At 47.9% G+C, this 27,114-nt stretch overlaps 10 protein-coding genes and 1 non-coding gene across 11 annotated transcripts; 5 read left to right on the forward strand and 6 right to left on the reverse strand.

The window, feature by feature from the left end:
• Positions 1 to 67: 67 nt before the first annotated feature.
• Positions 68 to 1,945, reverse strand: J7337_013354 (uncharacterized protein; the record flags this gene model as incomplete). Its single annotated transcript, XM_044830845.1, has 8 exons — positions 68 to 185; positions 385 to 667; positions 725 to 821; positions 869 to 998; positions 1,051 to 1,172; positions 1,224 to 1,309; positions 1,360 to 1,736; positions 1,845 to 1,945. 8 exons carry the CDS (start codon positions 1,943 to 1,945, stop codon positions 68 to 70), a joined length of 1,314 nt encoding a protein of 437 aa, XP_044674120.1.
• Positions 1,946 to 2,782: 837 nt separating this feature from the next.
• Positions 2,783 to 3,379, reverse strand: J7337_013355 (uncharacterized protein; the record flags this gene model as incomplete). The annotated part of the gene is made up of 1 exon (XM_044830846.1): positions 2,783 to 3,379. One exon carries the CDS (start codon positions 3,377 to 3,379, stop codon positions 2,783 to 2,785), a length of 597 nt encoding a protein of 198 aa, XP_044674121.1.
• A 1,637-nt stretch (positions 3,380 to 5,016) lies between these two features.
• J7337_013356 (uncharacterized protein) lies at positions 5,017 to 5,307 on the forward strand (the record flags this gene model as incomplete). Its single annotated transcript, XM_044830847.1, has 1 exon — positions 5,017 to 5,307. The coding sequence occupies one exon, from the start codon at positions 5,017 to 5,019 to the stop codon at positions 5,305 to 5,307; it is 291 nt and encodes a 96-aa protein (XP_044674122.1).
• A 649-nt stretch (positions 5,308 to 5,956) lies between these two features.
• J7337_013357 lies at positions 5,957 to 6,028 on the reverse strand. Its single transcript has one exon. It is a non-coding gene; the product is annotated as a tRNA-Arg (tRNA).
• Positions 6,029 to 6,606: 578 nt separating this feature from the next.
• Positions 6,607 to 8,316, reverse strand: J7337_013358 (uncharacterized protein; the record flags this gene model as incomplete). Its single annotated transcript, XM_044830848.1, has 1 exon — positions 6,607 to 8,316. The coding sequence occupies one exon, from the start codon at positions 8,314 to 8,316 to the stop codon at positions 6,607 to 6,609; it is 1,710 nt and encodes a 569-aa protein (XP_044674123.1).
• A 930-nt stretch (positions 8,317 to 9,246) lies between these two features.
• J7337_013359 (uncharacterized protein) lies at positions 9,247 to 10,949 on the forward strand (the record flags this gene model as incomplete). Its single annotated transcript, XM_044830849.1, has 3 exons — positions 9,247 to 9,464; positions 9,515 to 9,940; positions 9,992 to 10,949. 3 exons carry the CDS (start codon positions 9,247 to 9,249, stop codon positions 10,947 to 10,949), a joined length of 1,602 nt encoding a protein of 533 aa, XP_044674124.1.
• Positions 10,950 to 14,636: 3,687 nt separating this feature from the next.
• On the reverse strand, positions 14,637 to 17,132 carry J7337_013360 (uncharacterized protein; the record flags this gene model as incomplete). Its single annotated transcript, XM_044830850.1, has 9 exons — positions 14,637 to 14,837; positions 14,892 to 15,125; positions 15,173 to 15,382; positions 15,441 to 15,680; positions 15,731 to 15,879; positions 15,992 to 16,281; positions 16,332 to 16,672; positions 16,718 to 16,844; positions 16,900 to 17,132. The coding sequence occupies 9 exons, from the start codon at positions 17,130 to 17,132 to the stop codon at positions 14,637 to 14,639; spliced, it is 2,025 nt and encodes a 674-aa protein (XP_044674125.1).
• Positions 17,133 to 18,262: 1,130 nt separating this feature from the next.
• On the forward strand, positions 18,263 to 19,513 carry J7337_013361 (uncharacterized protein; the record flags this gene model as incomplete). The annotated part of the gene is made up of 3 exons (XM_044830851.1): positions 18,263 to 18,661; positions 18,709 to 18,930; positions 18,980 to 19,513. 3 exons carry the CDS (start codon positions 18,263 to 18,265, stop codon positions 19,511 to 19,513), a joined length of 1,155 nt encoding a protein of 384 aa, XP_044674126.1.
• A 1,133-nt stretch (positions 19,514 to 20,646) lies between these two features.
• Positions 20,647 to 21,256, forward strand: J7337_013362 (uncharacterized protein; the record flags this gene model as incomplete). Its single annotated transcript, XM_044830852.1, has 2 exons — positions 20,647 to 21,088; positions 21,147 to 21,256. The coding sequence occupies 2 exons, from the start codon at positions 20,647 to 20,649 to the stop codon at positions 21,254 to 21,256; spliced, it is 552 nt and encodes a 183-aa protein (XP_044674127.1).
• An 882-nt stretch (positions 21,257 to 22,138) lies between these two features.
• On the reverse strand, positions 22,139 to 22,669 carry J7337_013363 (uncharacterized protein; the record flags this gene model as incomplete). The annotated part of the gene is made up of 1 exon (XM_044830853.1): positions 22,139 to 22,669. One exon carries the CDS (start codon positions 22,667 to 22,669, stop codon positions 22,139 to 22,141), a length of 531 nt encoding a protein of 176 aa, XP_044674128.1.
• A 2,680-nt stretch (positions 22,670 to 25,349) lies between these two features.
• Positions 25,350 to 26,999, forward strand: J7337_013364 (uncharacterized protein; the record flags this gene model as incomplete). Its single annotated transcript, XM_044830854.1, has 8 exons — positions 25,350 to 25,616; positions 25,669 to 25,775; positions 25,828 to 25,987; positions 26,037 to 26,149; positions 26,200 to 26,383; positions 26,434 to 26,592; positions 26,645 to 26,834; positions 26,887 to 26,999. The coding sequence occupies 8 exons, from the start codon at positions 25,350 to 25,352 to the stop codon at positions 26,997 to 26,999; spliced, it is 1,293 nt and encodes a 430-aa protein (XP_044674129.1).
• Between the last annotated feature and the right edge of the window lie 115 nt (positions 27,000 to 27,114).

Genomic DNA, 27,114 nt, shown 5'->3' on the forward strand with positions numbered 1-27,114 from the left:
CAGGGCTCGTGAATTTACGCGTCTCAAAAGTGCCATGAATTGGTAATTCTCAAACTCGTGCATCTGTTTACAGGACCATTTTGAACTCTGGGTCTCGATCATCTCCATAACCAGTATATTGGTTGTACTTTCCGTTCTTCTTGTCCCGGTTGGTCTTTGCACACCAAAGTACGTTGAGCAAAACACTGTGGCCAACGAGTTAGATAATGTGCATATACAACAGCCAGTTATTAGATACACTTACGCGACCCACGCATAGCATAGCAACCCTAAGATTACTCTATGCCCTTTGTGGTATAATGGGCCATCCTTCGAAGGATAAACAAAACCTATGACAGAGGTTAGACTCCATGATTGAAGATCGACTTTCAGCAGATATGGTACAGGGGAGTCTTACTGGCAACAAAGCCACCGCAGTTCGCGACAGCCAGCTGCAAGGCAGAAGTTGTAGCTCTCTTGTAGTGGCCGGCCGAGTTGTTCGAGTTCCAGACCAAGATACATGGGACAGAAGCGTACATGCCCAGAGCCATCAAGCACGTCATCGCGAACCGAGTGTTGGCTGCCTGTACGCTGGCAATAACGGCGTAGCCAACAATGGCAATTGGCAAAACGACAAGGATGATGAGACCGCGGACTTTTGTTCGATCGGATATGAACGCGACGAGAACTGAAGGTGGTCGCAGGTTAGTTGGAGACTATGAGAGAGCTGATGTACTTCGCTCACCTGTGACTGGGGTAGCAACAGCATATGGAATTACGCTCCACAGCTGAGCCTGGTTGGCGCTGGACGCAATATGAAGGTCGTTGACGATGGTCGGAAGCTATAACATTCAGTGATGTACAATCAGATGAATGCATTGATACATACGAAGAGACCGAATGAGTAAAGGCCAGCGAGAATTGCGAAGTAGGCAGTAGATGTAAGCCAAACTTGGGCATTGAAGACTCCGCGGCGCACTTCACCCCAGCTGAACTTCTCGTCTAGCTCTGATGCCATGCTATAAAAGGCCATCAAATCAGCTGGTCATCAATATGGCACGAGAAACTTACGTTGTACCGCGGTCTTGTTCCAGACGCTTCACGGCCCATTCCCTCTCCTCCGGTGTGAAATATCGTGCGGTTGTTAGGTTGTTTGGTAGGGTGAAGAACACGATTGATCCAGCAGCGACGGTCTATGATGATGTTAAGTCAAAGTCCTAAAAGTTTTAGAAACCAAGACCAACCATTAGTCCCTCAATGATTAGAATCCATCGCCAACCTTCCAAGCCACCTCGTGGTCCGATGGCAGCAAGTCCACGAGCAAGCAAGCCTTTATACTGTCAGGTAAGCGAATTCGGTTGACCACCCCAGATAACTCACCTCCAAAGGCTCCGGAAAGCGAGGCCGCCGTGTAAAAGATACCAATTCGCAATGCCAGCTCCCCGCGTGTGTATATGCTCGAGAGATAGAGGACCATTCCAGGTAGTAGACCACCTTCTGCGACACCCAATAACGCTCGTACAGCTGCGAAGCTAGCGAAGTTGCTCACGAAACCAAGACACATGGTGATGATTCCCCAGACCACTGTCAGAGTGGGCAGCCAGATCCTGGGCGACACCCTCTTGAGGACCAGATTACTGGGTAGCTCGCTGAAGACGTACGTGGCGTAGAAGACGGCCAGGCCCTGGGAGTATTGTAGGGTGGTGAGACCTAGATCCTTCTCCATGCCGATGATTTTCGCGTTACCGACATTCGTTCTATCGAGAAAGGAGCACAGAAACAAGAGTGCAAGTGATGGTAGTACTCTAGGTAATGTGATCAGTTGGTGACGCGCCCTATGACGGATAATGAATGGATGAGATTACCGCGTGTCTGTCTTGAACAAAACTCTCCTGGTGAGACGCGCATTGTGCTCCACGTTCTCTTCGAGATGGTCCATCTCCTCGTGCTCAGCCTTGAAGTCCATATTGAGCTGGTTGATTGGAATAAGGCTCTAAAGGCTTGTCAAGCTTGGCGTTATGCATATGGCAGTAACAGCATGGACTTGGCAGGAATTATTTAAATGTTTTCCCCAGACCCCAGGTTTGCGGGGAATTACAGGCGAGCGGACCCCATGGTTTGGTCTAAACCGAACTTGTGGGGGATCATCCTTGTTAGAGGTGCCGGTATTCCGAGATACTTTTCGGCATCCAATAGTAGCACCGCCAAGAAGAGTGCTGCTACCTTTCACCGTACATACGTAAGCGGGCTGGACCTTTACAGATGACGGTCTGATAGGATCGTGACTATGACGTTCCCCATTCACGGGTCCAAATGTAGCGCCGTCATTTGGAGTGCTGCTACCCTGACTGAATAAGTACACTGGAGCTACGGTTTATACAGACGCCCATTTGATATGGAGGAATGGCATTGCGATTAGTGTTAACCTCCCCGGCATCCAAAATTGGCTCCGTGTTGTAAGTACTACAGATTTCGTTTTCAAGAGGCTGACAAATAGATATGTTGTAGTTGAGAAAAGGCCCTTTCAATATTGATAGTACAACGGTAGAGACTGTATAGTGCAGAGACTGCACACTAAAGTATACAAAATGTAACGACTGCAGAGAAAGACAAAGAAAGCCTCCATCCACCTCAATAATCAACAGCCATCAACAAAGATCCCACATGTCCAACCCAACGTAAAGGGGTCCAAAGGCTTCACACCTTGAGTTCTAATAGCTTCAGGCCCGCGTATCATTGTTGTTGTTGTTGAGTCAGGCAGTCGATGCTGACCGGCAGATAACACTCTTCGTCAGGGACACTTCTAATCCTTCATACCGAGACAGAAGGTCCAGCCACCAACGTATGTAGCGTGAGCAGCTGAGACGCAAGCCCCGAGAGTAACAACAGCCGCAGGCGTAAGAGTACCAGCAGAAATAGCTTCCTCAGTAGCAGCAGCAGCTCCACAGGCAGTAAGAGCAGCAACGTAAGCGACAGTCAACCCAGCGCCGCAGACACCACAGCGAACAGAGGGACAGCCAGCCAGTCGACGCCGGTGGTCCTCTTCATGTTCAGAACGATACTGAGCGATTTTGGCGTCGATTTCCTGCTGCAGTTTCTGACGGTTGTCCTGACGCTTCTCAATCTTGGCGTCAGATTCCATGTAAGTTTTAAGATTCTTCTTGACGTCCTCAAGGGCAGCGACTTTATCAGACTGAGGCCAGGACTTGATGTCTTTTAGGCTGACGTCAAGAAAGTCTGCCCATTTGTCGACGTTGATGGAGGAGACATCAGACGTAGAGAGGATCTCATTGATGTCGGTTTCTGAGATGCCAAACTTGGTTGCTACATCCTTGACGCTAAGGAGAGCAGTAGCAGTTGCGGTGGCAAAGGCCCAGAAGATGATCTTGGTAACAAGCATTTTGATAATTGTGTTGAGTGAAAGCTCTTAAGGGAAGCTGGATACAAGAGATGATGGTGATGATGAGAAAGTAAGGCCAGTTTAGGAATGGATGGACCCTTCTTATACTTATTTTACTGGACTACTCAGAGAAACTGTCAACAACGCCAACCGCTTAAAGTTGTCGACTGACATGTCTCGTCAAAACTTACCCAGTTCTCCTGAACGTCGCCTGGCAACTATTTCTCGCGGTTGACCCGTCTCGTTGCATAGCTGGATAATCACTCTTCGGCATTTCTGGACAGATTTTGGTTGTCTTTCGGCATCATAGACGCTCAGGAAATAGCTTAGGCAGGAGATGTTATGATTCCGAGACTTCGCAAGTGACAGTGAGACGATGATCATCTTCGAGGCTGAGTTTATCTTGAGACATGTCTCTCGATTAGGAAGGCAAAACTTATTCGTGGTCCTTGAAATCTTTGTATCAAACTTTCTCGAAGATATCTTGAGGCGGCAAAGGATTCGGCAGTCGCAAAAGAGTAACGATAGGGAGGTATAGAAGATATCGCCGTCTTCGAATTTAAACTCAAGGTTGACAGGATGACGTATAACACATCTGAAAATGGAAGGAGCAAATTAACCTTTGTAGAAATCCGGCCAGGAATAGCAATCAACATGGGTTACAAGGTCGAAACCCTAATTAGAGTATCAAGAAGCCGACCCTAGCCGGATGATAAAATATACCTCATATGTGTATATCGCTACTGCTAGGAGGATTAGCCTTCGAGTGGTAGGAGATGTTTCTAGAAACACAGTTGAACTAGCGTAACGAATTGTCCACGAATGGTGGAGGGGGTAATTCATGCAAGATATGCCAATCCCGGTGTTTCATATGGTGAACTTAAATGTTAAATATGGTTATTCCTTCTAGAGAATACTATGAGACGATCTATGGAAACAAATACGAGCAGTCCACCAAATCATGTCGATCATCACCGGTCAGTCCGAGGTTCCCGAAGCTTAATATCATACAGAAGATGTATTCGTGTCATGTATCAAATCATAGTATGCCACTCTATTTGGGCAATCCGGACGCGCAATGCAGGGCATTCACTAGAAAAAATTCAAAGTGTAAAAGCAGCTACTCAGAGAGTTTCTCAATGAAAGAGGAAGCAAATGATGAGGAAATCGGAAACGAACTGTCTATCGTGGTGATGGCTAGGCTATGAACCTTCTTACTTCCCTATGAACAAGTCTTGCGACTTCCACCGCAGTAGGACCCCAACTAGGATGCTGATAAGAATTGTGTTGTCCGAGCTCTCGAGAGGTGAGGGTAAGAGGTACAGCATCTTGGCATGCGTATCTCCTGACCACCGTTCAACTTACTTCCTGGTGAATTACGGATGAAATGTCTGGTGGTCTTCGGGACGGTGACTCGGCATTTCGTTGTTAGGAAAAGGGTCAGGAATAGTATATAAACTGAGTATAGCACCAGCTCTTCCTCCAAGACAAAAACATACAAGCAACGCAACAGTCTTATAAACCTCTTTACACTTCAACCTCATTGAATCCCTCATTCCAACTCACTCTCTACAAAGGTAAGATTTCCAGAATCCTATCTCTTACCTGTAGCTCTAATAGTCAGGAATAGTTTCACCATGCAAATCCTCACTTCAACCATATTTATCGCCCTCCTCAGCGTTGCTGCCGCTTTCCCAGGCCTGACTCCTCGCCAGAACTTGAAGAACGGAGTTCTCATCTGCCCTAACGCCGAGGCAACCTTTGCTGACCCGAAAGTCAGCATGGCTGTGGTCTGCACCCGCACTTACAGCTGCCAATACGGCAGCGATGGTATCAAGAGCGGCAATGTCTGGACCAACTCTTGCACTGGATGCCCTCCTGACCAGAATATCAACTCTATGGGCAACTGTATTTTCTCGTACGTTTGAGACTTTGTTATACAAGACTGGAGAGGGCTGTAAGGCTACGTTGGGAGGAGACTCGTTTTAGAAGGGAAGGATAAAATGTAGTAAAGACCAAAAAAACTAGTAAAATAAAAGAAAGCTGTAGAGGAAGATCAACATCCTGGCCACCGTGCTGAGAGTAGCTAATTACTTTGAACATGACATAAGCCTGCTATGTAGATGGTTTCGCTCAGCCCAAGCTATAATCTGAGGCAGCCTGTGAAATGGACCACAATACTAGTAGAGCTCTCGTGCATGCGACCTACATACAAGGTTTACCCCAGGGTCTCTTATCGCTGCACCCCTGAACCTTGATACTATCGCGTCTAGCTAGACGATGACTGCAGAGTAACTTTGGCTGTTGTTGATGGGCCGCGGGCAGAAATAAAGTACGTGACAAAAAACTTTAAAGTAGCTAGTGACGTTTCATATATCGATCCCCATAACTAACTAAACACGAGATACTAAATTGAGCAAATGGAACGATTTAAACTCTTGCTAAAACTTAAATATGCCTGTCTGAATATATATGAGAAACAAAAACAAGTAAGCATAATGGCTTATGAAGTTAATCTAGATATAGAATAGCAAAAGAGCAGTCTACACTGCACTGCCTGTGTGGAGAGCAAAAGAATGATCACGCTGGGGATCGAACCCAGAATCTTCTGATTCGTAGTCAGACGCCTTGCCATTGGGCCACGCGACCAGTACATAAAATTTTAGCTCTAATGTCATCCTATACGTTTCACCATTGCTGTTTGGTCTGGTTTGCAGGAAAAATACTCCCTCCCTAGATAGCAGCTCCCAGTAAAAAGCCAAAGCATGACAGGCTAAGTACAGTCCTGTAATTATTATTCTTTAAAAAAAAATTTTAAGGTAGATTTCTTTATAGCAATGTTAAGAGGATCTTGTCATGATCGCGATTGTGAGCACTATTACTGAGCGTATAGCTCAAACTTAATGTCATATTCCACTCAGGAGAACAAAAGGTACTGGAGCTTATGGCTTGAAGTGGATTTTCTTTTAAATCATGCGTTTATAGATCTATTTTACGTTCGTGAGGCACGCTGAAAGCATTAGGAGAACACCGATCTAACTTAAGGTAAAGTTACCCTAGGTCGACTGCAACTGTGGGCACACAGAAAGACATGAAATTTTAGATCCACTACGTCATAGCAATTCAGAAATCGGCTGAAAAGTTCATTTGGCTAGGCCAGACAGTGTGGCCATAAAGCTACCTCGGCATTGACTATGGGATCATGATAATTCGCAAGCGAAACAACTCTACACACGGCGTGGCCACTCGGGGTCACGTGCCAATTCCATCTGTGCAAGATGAATCGCCTGGTCCTCCGGGTCCTCAAAGCTCACCACACTCGCTGTACCATTGGGCTTGAAGTAAGGACCGTCAACCTCGCATTGCGTATCATTAGCAGGCATAGTTCCATTGTAGAGGAAGGCCCTGACATGCTTGGCGAGGCAAAGCGACGGAACTGCGACAGAGCAATGGCCATATCCCTTGACCTCGACGATCTTCGAGTCCTTGAATGCTGCCTCAGCCGATCTAGCGGAGATGAGAGGGCAGACTGGATCATAAGTAGTAGTGAGAATGAGCAGAGGGTGAGCTGTCTCAACACCGTTGCGGGGAACGTAGTTATGCGTCTTGGGAATGCGCCATTGCTGCTTGGCGAAGAGGTAAACGAGATCGTCGGGAGCGAAGACACTGCGGTTGAATGTTGGCATGACAATATCCAACAGGGAGTCAAGATCCTGTGGCCAGTGAAGCGGCCCTGCGAGGCCATCATTCATCGAGACTGTGTAGAGGGCATCACTATCCTCACCATCATCCAAACCATAGGCCATCAGAGCCTCAGTCGCGTTACCGTTCATGAGCTTCTCCATACGCTCGGCAAACGTGCCCCAGAACTGAGGCTTGTATAGAACCGGGAATAGTGCACCATACCAGATCTTCTGGTAGTCCAGAAGCCCATAGACGCTGTTGTTGACGTACACGTTCATCGGCTGCTCCTTCAGTTCTCCAACGAAAGAGAGGAATTTGTCTTTGAGACCTTCCCAAGAGTCTGCCATGGACGAAAGAGGGCATGCATCGCCGGACTTGATGCACTCCTTGAGAAGACCATCCATGACATTCTCTGTGTCATTCAGGTCCTCCATATCGAAGCGAGCTTGGTACCAGAGGAATTGGTTCACGACTCCATCAATGATGACCCTATGAGACCTCTCAGGGAAGAGAGTGGCGTAAGTCTGGCCGAGAAGAGTCCCATAGCTGAACCCCCAGTAATACATATCCTCCTGACCAAGAGCATCAAGAATACTGTTCATATCGGCAGCTGTCTGAGGAGTATTGATGTACTTCCCATGCTCACCCATAGTATCCTCACAGGCTCTCACATAATTATGGGTCCAAGCATAAATCTCAGCGCCATCCTTGACGATGTCGATATCGTGCACTGACCCGAGTTGCCGACGCGCTTCTTTGCTGGGGTAGCATGACGCGCGTGGGGATGAGGAGTTAATGCCGCGAGGATCAAACGAGACAAGGTGAAAACCGTCGCCGACAATGGTACTCAATTGTTCTCCACGTCTGTGGAGAAACTCAAAGCCGCTGCCGCCGGGACCACCGGGGTTGAGTAGGATGTTCTTGCTTCCATCTTTGCCCCGCATGCGAATGACGGGGACATTGAAGGTTCTGTTACTAGCATCAGGATGAAACTGATCGATCGGCACGTCAATCTTGCTGCACTCTACAGTGCGATTGCTGATCTCTCCGCAGGGCTTCCATTCAATGTGCTCGCCTGGGTAAGGCGTGCGATCATGGGCGTGAGAATGCTGGTGGCGATGAGAGCAGCTAGGCGCAAGCCAATGGAATGCAGCGACGGTCAGAATACCGGCGCCGAAGAGCTTCCATTTGCTAATGCGTGACTTTCGGCGCGGCTCGGCCCATTCAGGCGGGCTGAGTGAGTGTTTGTCCATTGCGATTGTGTTTGTTTGTTGATGATGACTCGATGGAGAGGAGAAGATCGTTAAAATGAAACGAGCGGGCTAACGCGTTGCCACGTGAGCATCCTTGCATTCGTCATCACAACGTGTCGACAACAGCATTCGGTTTAGGAAGGTAATTAACCAGAGTTGTCAATTTTCATAATTGAAATGGAAAACTTGTCCGCGGACAAGAGGAAGTTGATCTATTTTCCATGGACATGTTTTTATTCTTCTCAGGCCATTCTGAAGGCGACCATGTTGGTGGAGCACTACTCCTCCGATTATGGACCTCCATGCTCGCGACTCGAGGATTCTTCAAGGATCCAGCCTCTTGAGATCCATCTCCCTGACTCAAGTTACACCACAGATCGAGTCATTTGGGTAAATATAACCCACCCGGAAAATATTCTATTTCCCGATCACCTTCTCGGTTATACGGCAAGGCAAGAAGACGTCGTGAAACCATCACCATCATATTTCGTATACGTAATGGAAACCGAAAAAGGGTTGCCATATCCGCATCTGCTAATTATGCGAAAACCACACCGCATCGAGCGCCTAATTTAACCATCCTATAGGAGGAATTAGAGCCCTGTATAAGCTTTCGGCAGCTAATTTATGGGTATGCGCGTGATTTTCAACTGTTTCAGAGATCGTAACTCGTCCCGTTCCGGAACCTTTCTATGAAGATCACTGGAGCCGAGGCATCTTCGATGCATACCCGTATATGCGGGTGCACTGTTTCGATGATCTTGTCCCCGCTTAGGAAGATTCAAAGGCGAGGAAACCTATACGGGCCGTACCGATCTATCCGGGAGCTTGTTGAGCGGCAGGCGATGGACTAGTTGACTATAAAAGGGCAGTTGGTTTCTGTAGTAGTTGGATTGCTACTCATCAGCAATAGCGAGATAATCGACAATCATGACTACTTTCATGACTCCAGCCTCTGGGCTTCAAGCGAGCGTCAAGAGGCATCCAGATCTGGCACTGTTCAAGATCCCAGAGCAGTCTCCCCAAGGCACAAAGTTCAAAGATGTTTCCTTTGCTCAGTTTGAGAGAGATATCAAACAGACGGCGAAATATTGGAAGGACAAGCTTTCTAACATAGGTGTTGAAGACAGGGCTGTTGTCGGTGTCTGGTGGGTTGGTGTGATCATGAAAATGCATCATCAGCTGATTCCCTATCTAGGCTGAGGGGTTATGCCTACTCCGACACCGTCCATATCCAGGGTCTTAACTGGGCGGGATACATCCCTCAGCTGCTATCTCTGCGCATGACAGATCCCACTGTCATCTATGAGCTCCTGCAAAAGTCCAACGCGGTGGCCTTATTGCATGAGCCAGACAACACTTCTCTCTTGAAGGATAGCCCAGTGCCGACATTCCCAGCGGGGGTTAACCACTTCGACACGGATACAGCGCAACTGTCAGTGATCCCTTGGCATCCCAGAAATGAAGATGATGTGCTCTTCATCTATCACACGTCTGGCTCGATTTCAGGAATACCAAAGCTCGTACCCCTTACTGCGCGATGGGTTGACTACACCTTAGAAATGTCAACATACTTTGAGGAGCGGTCAAACAAAAAGAGGGAGAGGATGGTCAGTGTCCATATGTAAGTCCACCGTGAAGACCTCTAAATCGTAACATACTGATGGGTCGATAGGGGAAGCTTCTGCCACCTTGCCGGATCTGCCCTCAGCTGGATTGCCGCTAAAGAGGGCTCATGCATCATCATCCCAAGTACCCTCCCTGCTCCAGTCCCTGAAGTGCGTACCATGCTTGACGAGCATGGCTTGACATGTGTGTGCATGTTCCCGCCTGCTCTATCGGCCCTGTTCAATGAAGCACGCAAAGATCCATCTCTCCTGGCTTCTCTGAAAAAGGTTGACAATGCAGGCTCTGGCGGGTTGACCCTCGATGTTGCAGATTTGGAATGGGCGCGTAAGAACGGGATCCCAATGTTTAATGTCTTTGGTTCCACAGAAATGGGCATTGCTTTGATGACAGATGCTCGGAAGAACGACGATTACCTTGAGTGCCACCCTTCTGCCAAAATGGAGTTCATCCCCATCGGAGATACGCTGGCGTCAGGTGAGCAACTACTTGAGCTGGTTGTGCCCCCTGAGGCGCTCAATTGCCCGGTCCCCAGCTTTAGGTCTGCTGATGGCAAGTTTCACTCAGGCGACTTGTTCGTTGAGGCCAAGCCTGGCAAGTACTTTTTCAGGGGACGCAATGACAACTGGATCAAGATGGAAGCCTCCCTGCGATGCGATACCATGTCTATAGAAGCTAATGTCATGGAAACCTGTGGCGAGGATCTTGTCAGCGCCGTGGTTGCTGTCGGTGTCGGACGCCCTTGTCCAACTATAATTGTTGAGCCAAAGGAAGAGTTTCTGCCAGGTCACAATGAGGGTTCGACGCAGCAGTTGAAGGAGGATATTCTGAAGAGGATCACCCCATTCCATAAGCGAAGGTATACACATGAGCGAGTCGAGGATACGCGATACATCGTTGTTGTTCCACGGGGGACTCTTCCTAGAACCGCTACAAAGGGGAATGTGCGAAGGCAGGAGGTTGAGAAGGGTTTCCAGACAGTCCTGGACGCTGTGTATGTGAAGTAATTTGATAGCGGTAGGCACAGAATGATCAACAACACTGGAGTTTCTGCATACTCGGGTGATGATGTCAGATTGCAAAAGCCAAATAAGATGATCAAGCTATTTCAGAAAGCCCCAGGTATCATGCAGCCAAGCCTTGTACCCGAAATATTGAAACAATCAGCTGTCAGACCAGGGTTGTTCAGCAAAGCCACAAAGGCGGCCGATGCCCTGGATATAGTCACCAGTGGACTTCTTCTATTTGCGGCGGTGAGCCGGTAGCTAAACCGGGTTTACCTTTATTTAAGAGGCTGCCTAAGCGCCTTAGCTCGTCGTATTGCGTATGCATTCTGCTGCGAATCAAGGGAGATCATTTATCTCCGTATGCTTACGTCGCGCCATCATAGCAGAGCAAGCGGGTACCAAGCTTGCCTCGCATTTCTGACTGTGCCATTGGGTGTAGAGGTTCTGGACGACTGGGACCCTGGTATATATGGTCACATTCTATGTGCCGTAGTACATCGGCAATGAGAAAGTACAAAAATGAGGTAAAATCCACAGATTTTAGTGGCAGAGATCAGGCAGCAGGATTGCCTTCCACAAAAAAGGCGGAGAGCAAACTCAATTTCATGACAAGCATTATGGCTCGCTATTCGCTCTTGGTGTCTCGCGAATCGCGGCTTATGCTGAAGGCATTCTAGCTCGCCAACAAACTTGCATGGGTACAGTCAGCCAGCTTGGCATAATTCCCCAAACGGGAAGCAGCCGGTGACGAGGCAGAGTTTAAAATGCACAAGGATGAAGTCTTGTAAATAGTTCTTGGAATTGGGAGTTCAGATGTCAGGTTGAAATAAGATGACCGCTAACCGATTCGGGTGAAATAAACGCTTCTGTGTCATCATTTCAACGTTAAAGTTGCTGATTTGGCCAGTCAAATCAATCATTGTATGGGCCTCTTGGTTGAATAGGTTGGGTGTCGAAATCATTGGGGTCAGCCTGGCTACTGACTCCGCCACGAAGATGGACTCCTTTTTAACCAGGCTTTGATGCTACTTATGATTCTCTAGTAGCTCGTAATCATACACATCGTACTTGTCAATCTCCAAACCAGAAAGAACTCCGGACTAATTCTGTAAATTTTACATCTCGATTTACGTAACACGCAACAAAACGATGTCCGAGTCAAAAAGCCCTAACTATCTTAGTCCAATGGGCACTGATGCAGGCAAGGTAATTTGTATTCTTTTATGTCAACATGCCCGAGAATAACACGTTCAGAGCCGACGGGAACGAAATAGAGAAGCACAGCAACAATTTCGGAAACGTAAACAAGCTGTTGAAGCGGCTAGGGTGCAAAGACTGAAGCGACTTGAAGGCGTGGTTGAGAGAATGAGTACGGTGATTGTGGGCTTTGCGGATAAGATGCTGCATGAGGAGATACTGCAACAATATCCTGCATTGGCGACCGACGTCCAGAATGTTATTAAGGAGGTTCTTAGGCTGGCAAACGAGGCGGAGGACCCCGAAGAGATGAAGTCTAGTGAACGGTATGAACAGAAATCGCCGGAATGTGGGGACGACGAATCGGATACACGAAGATCTTCACAGGACTCAGCAAGCCCAGCAGGATCACAGAATTTACTAATCGGCATGCCATTTTCCTTCGATCCACATGACATCTTCACGACACACTCCCCACTAGAGCATAGCCAACTCAGAGGCTCACCTCAAGTCGTATATCCAACAAGACAAGACCCGCGTCAAGACTCCCATTTACCATGGTTACCACCGTCATTCATGGTACACTCGCTGGGCTCTGGCCTTTGGGACACACCTACGTCACTATCTTCAACATCTGTTTCCTCTCCCGCACTACAGTCGCGCTTCAATACAGGTCCAAGACTTCCCGAAGAAGCAGCCCCAGCTCATACGTCCCTAGATTATCCTGATCTATACCGCGGTTAAATAAGGAAAAACTTATGATACAGAGACTATGAATCCTCATGGATTCGTATCGTCGAACACTTGGCGTTGAAGATTGCTCTCCTCGTGGCTTCGATGACGAAAAGCAGCCACTACATGAAGGAGCTTCCATCTGGAAAAGTATAGCTTTCGTTATATATCTAGCCATGGCATTGATCGATCAGGAGGCAGAAGGTTCGGGACTCGCCGTTACAACATCTGACCTTTTCGAGAAATCACCCCCAGCTCTCATATCTTGGAACTACTCGTAGGATCATCTTCTGCGATACGAAGTATTCCCTAGACAGAAGATTAGTCGTTATTTTCAAATCATGGGGCAAGTCAAACCTCTTGTGTGCATGTAGCCAGTAAAGTTCCATCTTTGGCAAACATTCGTTGGACAACCAAAGCCCTTCCGTGCGCTGCCCATGGACTTTCCATTTCTGAAATCATCCACTCATCTGCTTTAGTCCGTAGCGGTTCATGAAAGTAGATCCTATGGTCAAGACTCGCTGCCATAGCCATCCTTGGACGTTTAGCCCATTCCTCTATGGTAGACCCCAGCCCTTCAATCTCATTGACCCTTTGAACTTGAGATCTCAGCCTGGGCGGAAATGATGGCACATCCTCTAGTGCGAAGGGGAGTCGCCATATACGGTGAAGTTGTGCCGCCGCGAGAATGAAGTAGCCGTCGGTCAAAAAGGCCAAGGCATGAAGATGAGCGTCAGGCCCGCCATTTTCGGGAATAAATCCAGGGAAGCGAAACCACTGGCGGAAGATACGTCGTTTATATGAGGGGTTGTTAGAAACCGGTTCATCTATCACATCGATCCTATAGCGCTGAAATGGCTCTGTCAAGGTCCATTCCGGCCGTTCTTCACATTGTTCGCCGGGGGGCTCAGGGATTTCGAAAGGGGCAACTGTATGCTCCACAGTCCCCGAGACTCTGTCAGTCTCTCGTGTGAAGCTAACAGTGATAGTGATAATAATCTCGTCCTGCTCACGACATTCAACCACACGTGTGGCGAACGTAGAGCCTTGTCGAACTCTTGCGACATGGTACGTCTGTCGTCTATCAACAGATCCCGGATGAAGAAAGGTACATTGGCAAGAATGAATGTGAAAATCGCTCGGTACAGTCTTTTGTGCAGCAGCGAGACTGACCGTAATTACAGACCCGCCGTAGATACCCCTTCCTGCGGGAGGCAGCCACTGCTCGTAGACATTGGTAAAGACGTCCTGGATTCTTAGTCTCGGTTCAAAGAGGTTGAGAGCTTCGACTTACCTCCCCCAAGTCCTTGCGTTCTGCTATTTCAAAAATGTTTGATCTAGGGCTGGCCTTTGCGGGCACAGCTGAATTTAAGTTAGCCATGACTTGACGATACACTTAACAACGAGGAGTCAGTGCGATGTAAGAAGAAACCAGTGCGATTTGGGTTCTTGGCGACACAGGAACCGAGGTTCGGCATCCAAACTCCCCACTCTACTCCCAGTCAACTAACTAGTACCAATCTAGAATGCATCCCCTGCCAAAGATGATGTATGGAGTCCTTGAGAGTACGGAGTAGATTCCAGTGTTTAGCTATCATGGAAAATGTCATTACACAACATTGCCTATACATATAGCCGTCTCACGACCCAGAGGCCGCTGCCTCAGAATAGCCCATGTCAATGTTTCAATCCTCCTCGTGACAAGAAACGAGAAAATTGCCTATTGCGAAACGCCAGACCCTTGCTCAAGGCAAGTCATTAGTTTCCTCTGGCAAGGGACTTTGCCAAAAGGCTCTGGTCTGCTTCAGTTCGTAGACCCTGCTGCGCAGCTCTCTTAGAGTTACCAACCCCGGAAGAAATGGCCGCGGAAATCTCAGGAGAGGCAGAACCTAGGGTCTGCTTCTTCTCGTTGGTCTCAGACACCCTGGTCTCCATGTTCCTTATGGTCTTCGATTGTCCCTATAGGAATGTCAGTTTCATGGAAGGGGCCAGTCATTTCATGTTACTCCTTACCTCTTTCGCTTTCCTGGAGATTTCATCAAATGCCCTCCTGGAAAATTCCTGTGTCTCGCCTGCTTGCCTGCTGGTCATCCTCGAGTCCATCCCCATGCCAGCAAAAGATGAAAGTTCATCCACCATACGCAGCATAGGGAAGATACTCATTTGCGACACCCGGGCCCACATTGAAGCGTAATCGGCAAAGGCTGAGAAGTAGGATCGGATGATGGTAGCGCCATTAAGGATGCACTAGATAACCAGTTAGAAGAGTTCATTCCATACGAAGGTCGACTCACGCTTCGCTGAAAGTCCAGCATGGAATATGGCCCAACCCTGTCTCCGTCGTTGCCGGCCTTGATGGCATCGACATATGGGTTGACATATTTCTCTGTGACAAATCTAATGGATACCGAGATGGCGTTGAAGAATCGCACGAGATTCACAATCTCGGTCTTAATCTCCAACATCGTGGCAATCGCCTGGACCAGGATTCCCTTGATAGCGTTCTGATATTCTCTATTAGCCAGCATATTACATAGCGGTATCGTGTAGTCAAATACGTACCATTTCCAGGCTCGAGTTCTTGAGACGTTCCAGCTTGGCGTTGACTTGACTGAGTCTCTCTTGCTGCTCCACAAGGATCCCAGTAGAGTTTTGGTAGGTATCTCGTGTGGCAGCCAGTGCTTCTGACGCTGTATGTATCCTAGTCTTAGCTGATTCGAAGACTGCCTGGGCTTGGGCGGTCTTGACTTGAAGCTGTGCTGCTTCAGTATCAGGGTTGCCGCGTTGACTGGGAACGGTGCTCTGTTCGCTTGTCAGTTATTGCTAATCAAGAGTTGGTCGTTTAGGCGTACCCCGTTCGCAATTGATCCTAGGAAAGACTTGGCGGTCGCGTTCATCGTAATCACCGTCGCGTAGTTACTCAAGAAATCTCTCTGCCAGGATTTGACCATATCGGAGTCTTTGTTCGGTGCAGTGTATCCAGGAGACTTGCCAGCTTGCTCTAATTCGGCCACAATACCGTTTGCAATCTAAAATGAGTCAGCCAGATGTTGGAAGTAGCGAGAGTGAACTTGCCCTGCAAGCTGAATCCAAAGTGGACTTGTACTGCTGACTAGGGTCCGAACTGGAGGCACGAGAGCCAAAAGACTTCTGCGAATGCGCAAGCATCTTAGCTGCGAAGGTCATGGCCTGGCCAGCTTTGTCCCAAGCAATACCATCAGTGGTGCCAACAAAAGCAGTGCTGAGCAGCTCCCAGTAGATCAGATCCCGAACGACCTGGCTGTAGGCAGGATCGTTTGCATCTTTGGGCTTACTTGCACTTGGGACAGGCATGGCTTGGTCCAGAGCAGTGGCCAAGCTGTCTGCCAGCTTTTCGACAATCTGCCGACTAACGATATCCCAGCTAAGTACATTAGTTGAAGTCTTTCAAGGTTGGATAGTCGCAGTACTCACTCTTTGGGAAATCCATCAGAAGCCTTTTTGAATGCCTCAGTTACTGCTTCCAAAGACCTCTCCAGTTGATTCGTAGAAATATTCTGCTGGTAGTCAATCGATGCCCCAGAAACAGCTGACTCAATGTCCTTCAAGACTTGTTGATCGTCAGAAGTTGGTTCTGCTGTGACACAGGCCTGATGGAGCTCAGAGGCATGATTAATCCACTCTTTGAACTTCTCGTCCATCTCTTTGGAGGAATACAAACAGTCCCGAGATGCATAATTCCAAGCTTCCATCTCCTGTATAAGGAGGCGCCCTGGAGCTTCTGGGTCGGAAAGTGCTTCAAGGATATTTTCATACTAGGAAAGTCAGAAAGATGAATTGACTATATTACTCACACTTACACTTCCAGAGACTGCCTCAGAAAGCATGTTGATCTTGCCCATCTGCTTATCGGTCTCCATAAAGGCAAATCGACCCAGGTCGACACACTTCGAGAGGTTCGGCTGGAGCCTGAATCCGGCAAAGTCACTGGGCCAAGTTAGACTTCGTCCTATCCAATGTTCTATCAGAACAAGTCATATACCTCAGGTACTTAAACCCTTCTTTGGGGGGTGCAAAGGTAATGTTGGCCTTCTGAGAGCCAGTGGCGACAGCGCAAGCACCGAGGGCATTCAACGCCACTGGAGCTGGCATGATGATGTTTTCGCATCTGTATTGAGATGACAAAGATGCCTTCGACTCTCCAGACATTCGACTGACTATACCAAAGTCGTCTCTCTTAGTGAGGACTTCGACTTGTCGTTGGTTAAGAGCCATTTTTGACGTGGGGTATCTTTGTTGGATGAGTTTGGCTGACTTGATTGCTTGGATAAACAGTGGGAAGGTAAGAAGATGGCAAGCTTCGGACTCACAACGGGGGGGATAAGGCTAGGGTTTTGTACTTGCAATAGAACTCTGCTATGAAGATACTTTGCACCGATCGGCAACAGCGGATATCTTGTGCTCAAACTTCTCTCATTTGAAACCAGTACGTCTGAGCTGCGCACTACAGCTCATGTAGACGGCCTCCAGACTCTGCCTTTCGCCTATCACAGCTCATTACCCTCGTCTGATCTAGATCCAGCTACGAACGAGTGCAAAGTTCCCAATAGTCCGTTCAATCAATGGACGTCTCAGCTTCTAGAGATTCCCGCGCTAAGATAGTCTCTGCATAAGGCTGGCTGGGATCCCAATACCGAGCAACCGTTGGTCAACGTGGCTCGCTGATCTTCCGAAACAGGATATGTGCATCAACTCGACGATCTGGACCTGCAACTGGAGCCTTTAGTCTTCTTATGAGGAGCTGGAGTGCCAACGTTAATCCATTTATGTGTGTCCAGCTAACCTGGCGGGGGATGCTAGTTCGTGCTATTAATCGATAGTCTTGCGCACGACTCCACATCGAGTTAACTTGTCTCAGACCTACACGAAGGCGCTCTATCCTCTCATCAGCTGATTGATTGACTTTCGGATATTCAGCCGCAGGGGGCAGCTATGGGATACCGCATGTGAAGTGTTCGTGACGCGTCGATATCTTTTTTTGGTTGGCTGATAATGAGCTAGTAGCCAATATATTGAGGAGCGGATCCTACACCACTTCTTGTAGTTGGAAGTCAATGTGTGGCTAGCAAATTAGATTGGTCGATATGAGTCTGGAACTCTGATGACCGACGCCGATAAGATGGGGCGCTGAGTCTCAGATGCAGAGTTGGTGAATAATATCGTGATCCATCGTATTCTCGGCCTCTTCACACAGCCTTAGTTCGGCAGGTTGGTTGCATCAATGCGTCTGCAAGAAAAAGCATAAAGTCAGATCTCTTCCTCAAGCTGTTCTCTAATCCGACTCCTCAACTCATCTCTCTTTCTCTAATCATTACTCAGCCGTCTATCCCAAATCTCCGTCAATCATGTCTTTCGCATCACCTTGGGAATCTATGCTGGCTCAGATGGGCCAGGATGGTCTTCGTTTTGCTCAAGCCATACCCGCTCTGCAGGGAAATGCAGTCTTCGCGGCTGCTGGAGGGCCCTTTCAAGATCTTGTTCGGAGACTTGAGTTCTTCAAGCAGAAGGTCGCTACTCAAGATGCCTTTCTCCGCTCTGGTGTCAAGGAAAACTTTTCCATGGCCATCAATCGCCTAGAGGTAGCACTCCTTCAGCTGTACAAGCTTGCCGTCTTCATCCGTGGAGAGTCCGGTGGCGATGACATGCAGAAGATGTCTATCCTTGAGCAGTGCTCTCGAGCCTTTTCAGACTCTCAAGCTGCCTCTCAGGCTGGCTTCGATCAGGTGCAGAGCATCTATTCACAGGTGAGTAAGAAAGGGTAGCATCGAACTCTCGACGCTGATTAGTTTAGGCTGTTTCTTTGAACGCGGAGGAAATCCAGCAGCTGCAACGGGAGGTCGAGCGTGCGTCAGAGCAAACGAAAATGGACTGGGAGAACGGCCGTCGTCAGATGGAGCAATGTCAAGAGGATGTCGCAAGATATTCTCGCCAGTTGGAGGATGCTTCCAATGCTTTTCGTGAAGCACACGATAACGCGCGTGATATCGGCAACGACATTGGGAGGGTATTCTTTGTAAGTTTCATCAGTCTGTCAGGCGAACCATCACTAATGCATGCTACAGCCTTTTGGTGGTGCTTTTGGTGACATGGAAAACAATCAGCAGAGAGTTGAAGAAGCTAGACACAGAGTGAATGCTGCGCAGGACCAACTTCAGAATGCCCATTATGCTCTCATGCAGGTTGTGAGCCAACAGAACGAACTCAACATGAGGCGTGCCGCTATTGATCATGTGGCCCAGCAGCTTCCTGTCCTCCAGGCCACAGCTGATGCGCTCAACAAGCAGTCTGCTGCACTCTTGGCTGGTTTCACTGAGCTCAGGGAGAAAGCCACACAATTAGCACTCCTGATGAACGATATGCGGAACGGAGCTAGAGATACGGGTGCCCAGTCGTGGGAGAAGGATCAGTTTGCTGAGGGTATTCTCAGACTTTGCCAGATGGCACTAATTGACGGCCGTGTTTGCGACGAAGTCGAGACCATCACCAATGAGATCTCTAGTGGATACTCTGGCCAGGTACCAAGCAGTATTGCCGACCTCTTGGCTAAGGTTGGACAGCTTGCCAGGGATGTAGCTCAGAAGAGTATTGCTGGGTAGTAGATAATTGAGGGCAATTATAGTAATTGTGTTTTTACTTGACTTTTGATTTGCAAGGAAAGTATCTATAGCAGCTATGCAAGCTCAGTTTATCATCTATAGGTCCACCCACTCAATGTCCGGTTTCGAAACCACGAACTTGAGTAGTAGCAATAGAAGACGCCGAGGAGATGCCATTAGGTATGAGCCTGTTTGCTGGCTGTCTCAAGCACATACGACCATACCTACAGGAAAATACGGGATCCCGTCTGCTCTCCCATAGTCAAGCCTGTAAGGGGCGGATTAGTAGTTGGGTCGGTGACGACCAGCGAATCCCCGCTGTTGTATGTTTTACATTTTTGATCAATCTCACTGGAAATGTTGTGTTGTATTGTTCTGCCGCTTATTGTGGCATATGCATGGTCTATGGTTGGTCAGCCTGGCTAGGTGAATAAGCTATGGTGAATGACTTATGCCTAGACACCTCAGACTGCTAGTCGTGCTAAAAAAGCTATTGGGATAATTATGGAAAAAGAGCAAAAGCAGGAAGGCCTTTTCTCTTCCTATGCATTTCACAACCGAGGGTTGGCCCGAATAATGGTTTTGCTTGATGTGAGGTTTGTCAATGTAGTTAATGTTTCCTCGCGCTATGACCATGCATGATCTGATAAGTGATATTGGTATTTTCAGACTCGGCCAACAAGAACGGCGATATACCTTTCATCATTACACCAACAGCCTGTTCCCAGCTTTTACTCAGTCGTGCCAACCTCTTGTGAGCTTCAAGTCAAGAACAAAGCTTGTACATGACATCAGGGCATCGATTATCGCAACTACCAATATGTCATTGGGCTTTGATAACATATGCACGGGCAGGGTGTTGTCGCTGTTGGTAGCAAAGATATCTATTCAGGTAGTTGATAAGTACCGACGGGGCCGAGATAACCGTGCCGTAGTATCCGAATTCACAACCAACACGAACAAAATCAGGTCAGATATGCAACTAACCAGTCGCTGCCTAAAGTAAAATATGCGCCTGATTGATTCTTAACCAGTTCAAATATTCACGTTTCAATCGTTTTCTGGACAAAGCAACACGGAAATTGTGTGCTTTCATTCCTGAATTCTCTGAGCAACTCAAGTCTGCATACGAAATGGTCCTTGCCTTCCTCAAAGCCCTTGTACTTCTGGCCCTCGGCAGCGGGTTTGCCTCTGCCGACACGTTCGATTACGGCGACAGGGACGGTAGCCTATTCCTCGACCTTTCGATCTCCGAAGCTCAAAGCAAGCGCCATGAATGGGGGCTCGTCGAGCCTTGGACCAGCGACTACATTTCAGCCCTTGAAGACAGCAGATACGGTGACGCTATTTGGGCGCGATATCAAATGTTTGGCGATACTTCGAATGGCACTTTCTTGGAGTATCCCCAATGGACAGTCCGCGAAGCGATTGAGGAGGATGCTATTGCTTACCGAGTTCGTGAACGAGACGCTTGGAAGCACGCCATGGCTTTCTACGCCAATTCAAGCCAGAACACACAAAGTGATATACTTGATCTCATCTTCGACGTCGACAGCAGGAACTACTTTCGACTACGTAAGTTTCGTCACTTGTCAATCGGCAGTCCTTTAACTCACAAGATGCATAGTTATAGACTGGTATCGATTGCATAAGCGTTTCCAACAAAGCGAACACGTCCTTCCAGATTGCGACTGTTTGAAGGCTGCCCAGGATGAAGTTGACTCTGTTCAAGAGCTCAAGTAGTTGGCTTTGATATCGCTTTGCTTCGAGATGCGAAGAATCATAACGGGCCATGCTAGGTCAGGACCTTGATCCTAAATCACTTAGGTTACTTAATCTAACTTCAGGATAAGTTTAGTGTACCTTTTCCCTAGTTTATTTTGAACCTTATCCCAATATCTGATGTCTTGCTCCCTGAGGACATGGGAATTCTTCGCTCTTTTACTTTAGCCAATTATGGCGGGGACTTTATCTATACTCCCAGACCGGTCTGGCAGCTTGGAAAAAGAAGCTAGATAGTAAAGAATATTCCCGGCATTCATACGGGCTCCCCGGTTGAGCTCTTGACCTCTTCATTGGATCAGTGTCGTTGTTTTGGCGTTTTCCATGTGTTCCTCAATCTCACGGGTAGACATCAGGACTTTCGAATCTCAGCTACTATTTGTAACGTGGCCGAAAGAATAGAAAAGATCAATTTTCCAAAGCCTGTTCCAGAACCATGATAAATCTGGTGATACCAGAGCTGAACTTATCTCAAAATATGGTGCTATCCGACTCCATGCAGCGCATATAACTACTACTTCAGGCAAAGTTCCAGAATGGCGAGAGTTTATCATCCGATACCAATGCGTTGGTCACATCATGCAAGACAGGGATTTATTAGCCGGGAAACAACCCGCGCTGTCATTCAACAAATATCATTCGTTGGATCGATTGTCAATCCATGGCGTCGATATTTCGCCAGAGTTGGACATTTCAGATCTTATGATACGATGACAGCTCACATTCGCATCACCAACTTCACCGCTCCATAGATTGTATGTTGTGTTTATTTTAATTTCTATTATGAGGAGCTAATACACCATTGCAAACATGTCTAGAATCAATGACGCCTTCTTTTTCGCACTAAAATGTTGGGTCTTCTTCCTTGATAGGCTTCAAATCGCCCTGGCCCTTGAACACCTCCAGAATCTTTGCCTGCTCCGTCAAAATAAATCTATCAGTCTGTTTTCCAATGTTCGCCAACTCCTTCCACCTGTTGAAATCGGCTGGGTTTCTCTTGTCACCATGAGCGTCTTCTGCGTGCTCCCAGTGGCCCTTTGAGAAGCCAAGCATGCCACTAATTGTCTTGTTGGTGATATCGTAAACAAGAGACACAATTGTTCCGGTCTCTTCGAGCCAGTTGATCTGCCATAGCTCTCCTGGCCGAACGCATTGGTATGCTACGGTTTGGTAATTGATGCGGCCAGCCATTGGGCCACCGTGAATAGCGTAGACGACTCGGTCGTCGGAGAAGAACCAGATCTCATAACGCCATTTCTCTGGGTTTCCTTCTGCGTCTGTGGCGTCGTAGTCGTAGATAAGATGAGTGTTGAGAATATCCTTCTCAAAGGTTGGATGAAGGGGGGTGTTTGTCTGATATCGTGGCAGAGACATAATGAATGATATTAAAGACTTTTAGAATTTGGAATAATTACAGAAGACAATATAAGATACCTCTCGACTATTGCCAAGTATTTATACCCTGCACGATCGCCTCGCTTAAGTGGCTTGATCTCTTGGTACAACGGAATGTAATCATAGCATAATCCATCATCCTCTCGGGAAAGGCGGACAGTAAGTTCCCACTAAAAGTACCAAACGGATCAATAGGAAGCAAGGATCAGTTTACTACCGTGTATATCCGAGAATCGATCTCAAGACGAGATCCACTATAAACTCAATTGATATCGTATGATGTCACCACGGGACTAGCAAAAGCATCCACAAAGCCACTGCAGATACCGCCATCGACCTCGGTCTAATGATGTCGGCAGTGAGAGTCGGTAGCACAGAATAACCTCATAACTTTAGCGGTCTGCAGTCTGCTCAACGTCTCGTACAAGACGAAACGTTACCCATGGCCAGAGATATCTCTTCTGCCACCAGTTCAGGCTGCGAATATTAGCAGGTTCATGGCATTTCAGCATGACGCAACTCACAAGCTCTTTCGGCCTGCGATACGAGGATGCAGGGCCCAACTTCCTCCAACCACGGCCAGATGCTTCTCATCCATGAAGTCGGCTGGACCGTGTCAGAACAGAATGACACAGAAACCTCTTGGAAAGGGATCGACAAAACTCACCACTATATCCGGGATAAATATCCATTGCCTTGAATCCCGGTTGCGTAGTGATACGTTGAGCTCTCGAGCCCTCGGCCTGGACTGTAATAGCAACGTCATGTCCACTGAACTCCCCAGCAACAGCTCAACCATGAGCTAAGACACGGCAGCTAAGACACGGCTTGTTCCTCGTTTCTAGATCTGGATTGGCCTCGTGTTATGGAGACTGGAGCTAGTCATCTGAAGCATGAGACTTCCGATAGGCCCTCCAGTAGCCAAGTACCCATACTGATGTTGATGAGTGGAAGGACTCAGTATCGGGGCCTTGATGTCAGTGGCGGTCATAAGCATGTCATAAGCAAGGAAAATACGATCGAATGCTTCTTGACCTTCATTTGACGAGCACCTGGTCGTTAACAAATTGCTGGGGAAATTGTTGTGAGACATGATGACTGCAACTGGATCTATTTTAGCGGTGCCGATCAATCGCCATCTTATCTCGATAAGAACCCAGACAGTACTGAAGGCCGGGTATATCCGATACAACCTCAACAACTCGTCAAAGTCTTTCTATCACGCCGACCTTGAGGCAAAAGTAGCAGTCGATGGCCGAACAGGCGTTCCCTCGACATATCAGACGCCAGCTACCAACAGGCCTTCATGCGTCATTCGGTGCATGCCTGTGTCAGCTGTCGGGCGTGGCCTTCATCTACCTATTGGAGAGGCAATCAGTTGATATCTGACATGAGTGTCGGTTGAATGACTTGATTATCCCAACTTCGAGTCATGGGGTCATACACCGGCCGCTTGTTGCGTCTTTACAACCCATATTTAACGCAGATATCTCTTGGGATTCGAACCGGCCTCCTGGAATTCACCTAAGTCGATCCTTGCTTCAAAACCCTTTTGAGGAAAGTTCTAACAGAATCCGTCTGGGCGGCACTCTAGTCCGTTTAAGGAGCTTCAAGGCCAGTGCGATCCATGCCATATTCCAGTCCTCACACCGAGACAAAGAGTCGGCAAAGTGGCGAAAGAGAACAGATATTTCATCAAGTTGCCTACTATGGTGATCTTTCAGTCTGACCGATCTTTGACGCGGCCAAGATAGAAAGAGCAAAAAACGTATAAATTGGCGAACAGAGGCGCGTTGTCGTGTTCGGGCTAAGGTCTAGGCTCGGGTAGGATTCGGGCATATTGCTCTCTAAAAATGGCCATCGTGACACAGAGTTGGAATACACAGGAAGAAACGATTCTGTTCCGTATCATTCCTTATAACAAATCACTAACTCGCCATGTCTAGTAATACGGAGATGGCGGAACAGGGCAAAATTCCAGCCAGATCGATGTATGACGTGGGTTGACTAAGAGTCGAATCATGAGGCTGCTTATACCACTATGCATGCATTCTCAGTGGGTGGGATGCTTTTTGATGACAGATCATGGAATCATATCATTTTGTCGTAGGTATTTAAAGAGTACGTTTGCGCATCTCCGCGGGAATCAGCATCTCCAAGGAATGACACGCTCGGTCCGTAGGTCATCAAATTTTCTTATGTATTTCTGTAAATGCAGCATGAAGAAATAAAATAAGTTTGATTGAGAAGAAAGCGCGGAGTGGTATCTGCAGTAACTCATACTTCGACAACGAGAGTAAAAAGAGGTTTGGTCAAGTTTTACTGCGAATACAGTCCATAAAGTTGGAGTCTTTGCGTGGCCGTGAACTCCCGAACAGTACGACCATAGACGCATTGACAAGTAATAATGCCGATATTTGTAACACCCATTGCAGATGCCTGACAATCCGACTCGTCCGCCCGATTGCCCATGCACCGGAAATGCCATCTTCAAGCATAAGCCGAGACAGATCGGAACTTGATTGGAAATCAATTGCATCTCGTGATCTCATTTGAATACGGCAGAATATGGGATACTTCAAGGCCCAACACTCCGCATCTGATTTTCGTTTCCATAGAATATAAACCTCCAGTATCTCTCATCGTTATTCCCATCACCATGGCTACTACCAAGCTTCAATTCGCACTCCGCAACAAAAGAGCACACTTCAGTCTACAGCGCTTCAACAGAACCTACACAATGGCATCTGACGCACCAAACTTCCCTTTCTCGCGCGCCTTTGGCCCTGAGCCACCAGCCGAGTTCGCCAAACTTCGAGCTACGAATCCCGTTTCCCAAGTCAAGCTTTTTGATGGCTCTCTCGCCTGGCTCGTCACTAAGCACAAAGATGTCTGCTTCGTAGCTACTTCCGACAAGCTCTCCAAGGTATGATTTGATATAATCCGATGGGTCGTTACTGGTTCTAACCTGGCTCAAGGTCCGCACTCGCCAAGGCTTTCCTGAGCTTAGCGCCGGTGGAAAGCAAGCAGCCAAGGCAAAGCCGACATTTGTCGATATGGATCCCCCAGAGCACATGCATCAGAGGTAAGCACATTATTATCCTTGCTTCTTAGAGCAGGACTGACGAAGATTGAAGGAGCATGGTGGAGCCAACCTTTACCCCGGAAGCAGTCAAGAATTTGCAGCCTTACATCCAGAAGACTGTCGATGATCTGCTGGAGCAGATGAAGCAGAAGGGATGTGCCAATGGTCCAGTTGATCTTGTCAAAGAGTTTGCACTCCCTGTCCCCTCCTATGTAAGTTACGACAGATATTATTGCAAGAACATACCTCATAGAGATCTAGATCATTTACACACTTCTCGGGGTTCCCTTCAAGGATCTCGAGTATCTTACGCAGCAGAACGCCATCCGCACAAATGGTAGCTCGACTGCCCGAGAAGCCTCTGCCGCCAACCAGTAGGTCCAACTGAGAGCCATCTGAGAATGTTCAGTCTAACAATTGATAGGGAACTCCTTGATTACCTTGCAACTCTTGTCGAGGAGCGCCTCGTAGAGCCCAAGGATGATATCATCAGCAAGCTCTGCACTGAGCAAGTCAAGCCTGGAACTATCGACAAGTCCGACGCTGTCCAGATTGCTTTCTTGCTCCTTGTCGCTGGCAACGCAACCATGGTGAACATGATTGCTCTTGTATGTGGTTCTGTTCATACGCCTGTCGTACATTTACTGATACTTTGTAGGGCGTCGCCACTCTGGCTCGTCACCCTGATCAGCTGGCACAACTCAAGGCCGACCCATCTCTTTCGCCCCAGTTCGTCGAGGAGCTCTGTCGCTATCACACTGCTTCTGCACTAGCTATCAAGCGCACTGCTAAGGAGGATGTCATGATCGGCGACAAGGTAAGTTCAACCCTTATGCTTCAGGCGTAGGAGAGTGCTAAGCTTATGCTAGCTCGTCCGTGCCAATGAAGGAATTATCGCATCCAACCAGTCAGCCAACAGAGACGAGGAAGTTTTTGAGAATCCTGATGACTTCAACATGAACCGCAAGTGGCCTGCTCAGGACCCTCTCGGCTTTGGCTTCGGGGATCACCGATGTATCGCGGAACATCTTGCAAAGGCTGAACTCACAACTGTATTCTGTACGTACACATGTCGTCAACGTTTGGGGTGCCTACGACTAACGTGCTATAGCAACATTATATCAGAAGTTTCCAGATCTCAAGGTTGCGGTTCCACTGGAAAAGATCAACTACACGCCTCTGAACAGGGATGTCGGAATCGTAGACCTTCCTATCACCTTCTAAGGACATCTAGGCAGTGGATATATAGCTCTAATTAGCACCTGAATAAATTGTCTCAGCTCTACTTATATCAACCCGCCAACCATGGTTGGAATTATCCCTTTTCCTTAAATGGCAT

This window comes from Fusarium musae, chromosome 11, assembly GCF_019915245.1.
Source record: "Fusarium musae strain F31 chromosome 11, whole genome shotgun sequence".
NCBI lineage: Eukaryota > Fungi > Ascomycota > Sordariomycetes > Hypocreales > Nectriaceae > Fusarium > Fusarium musae.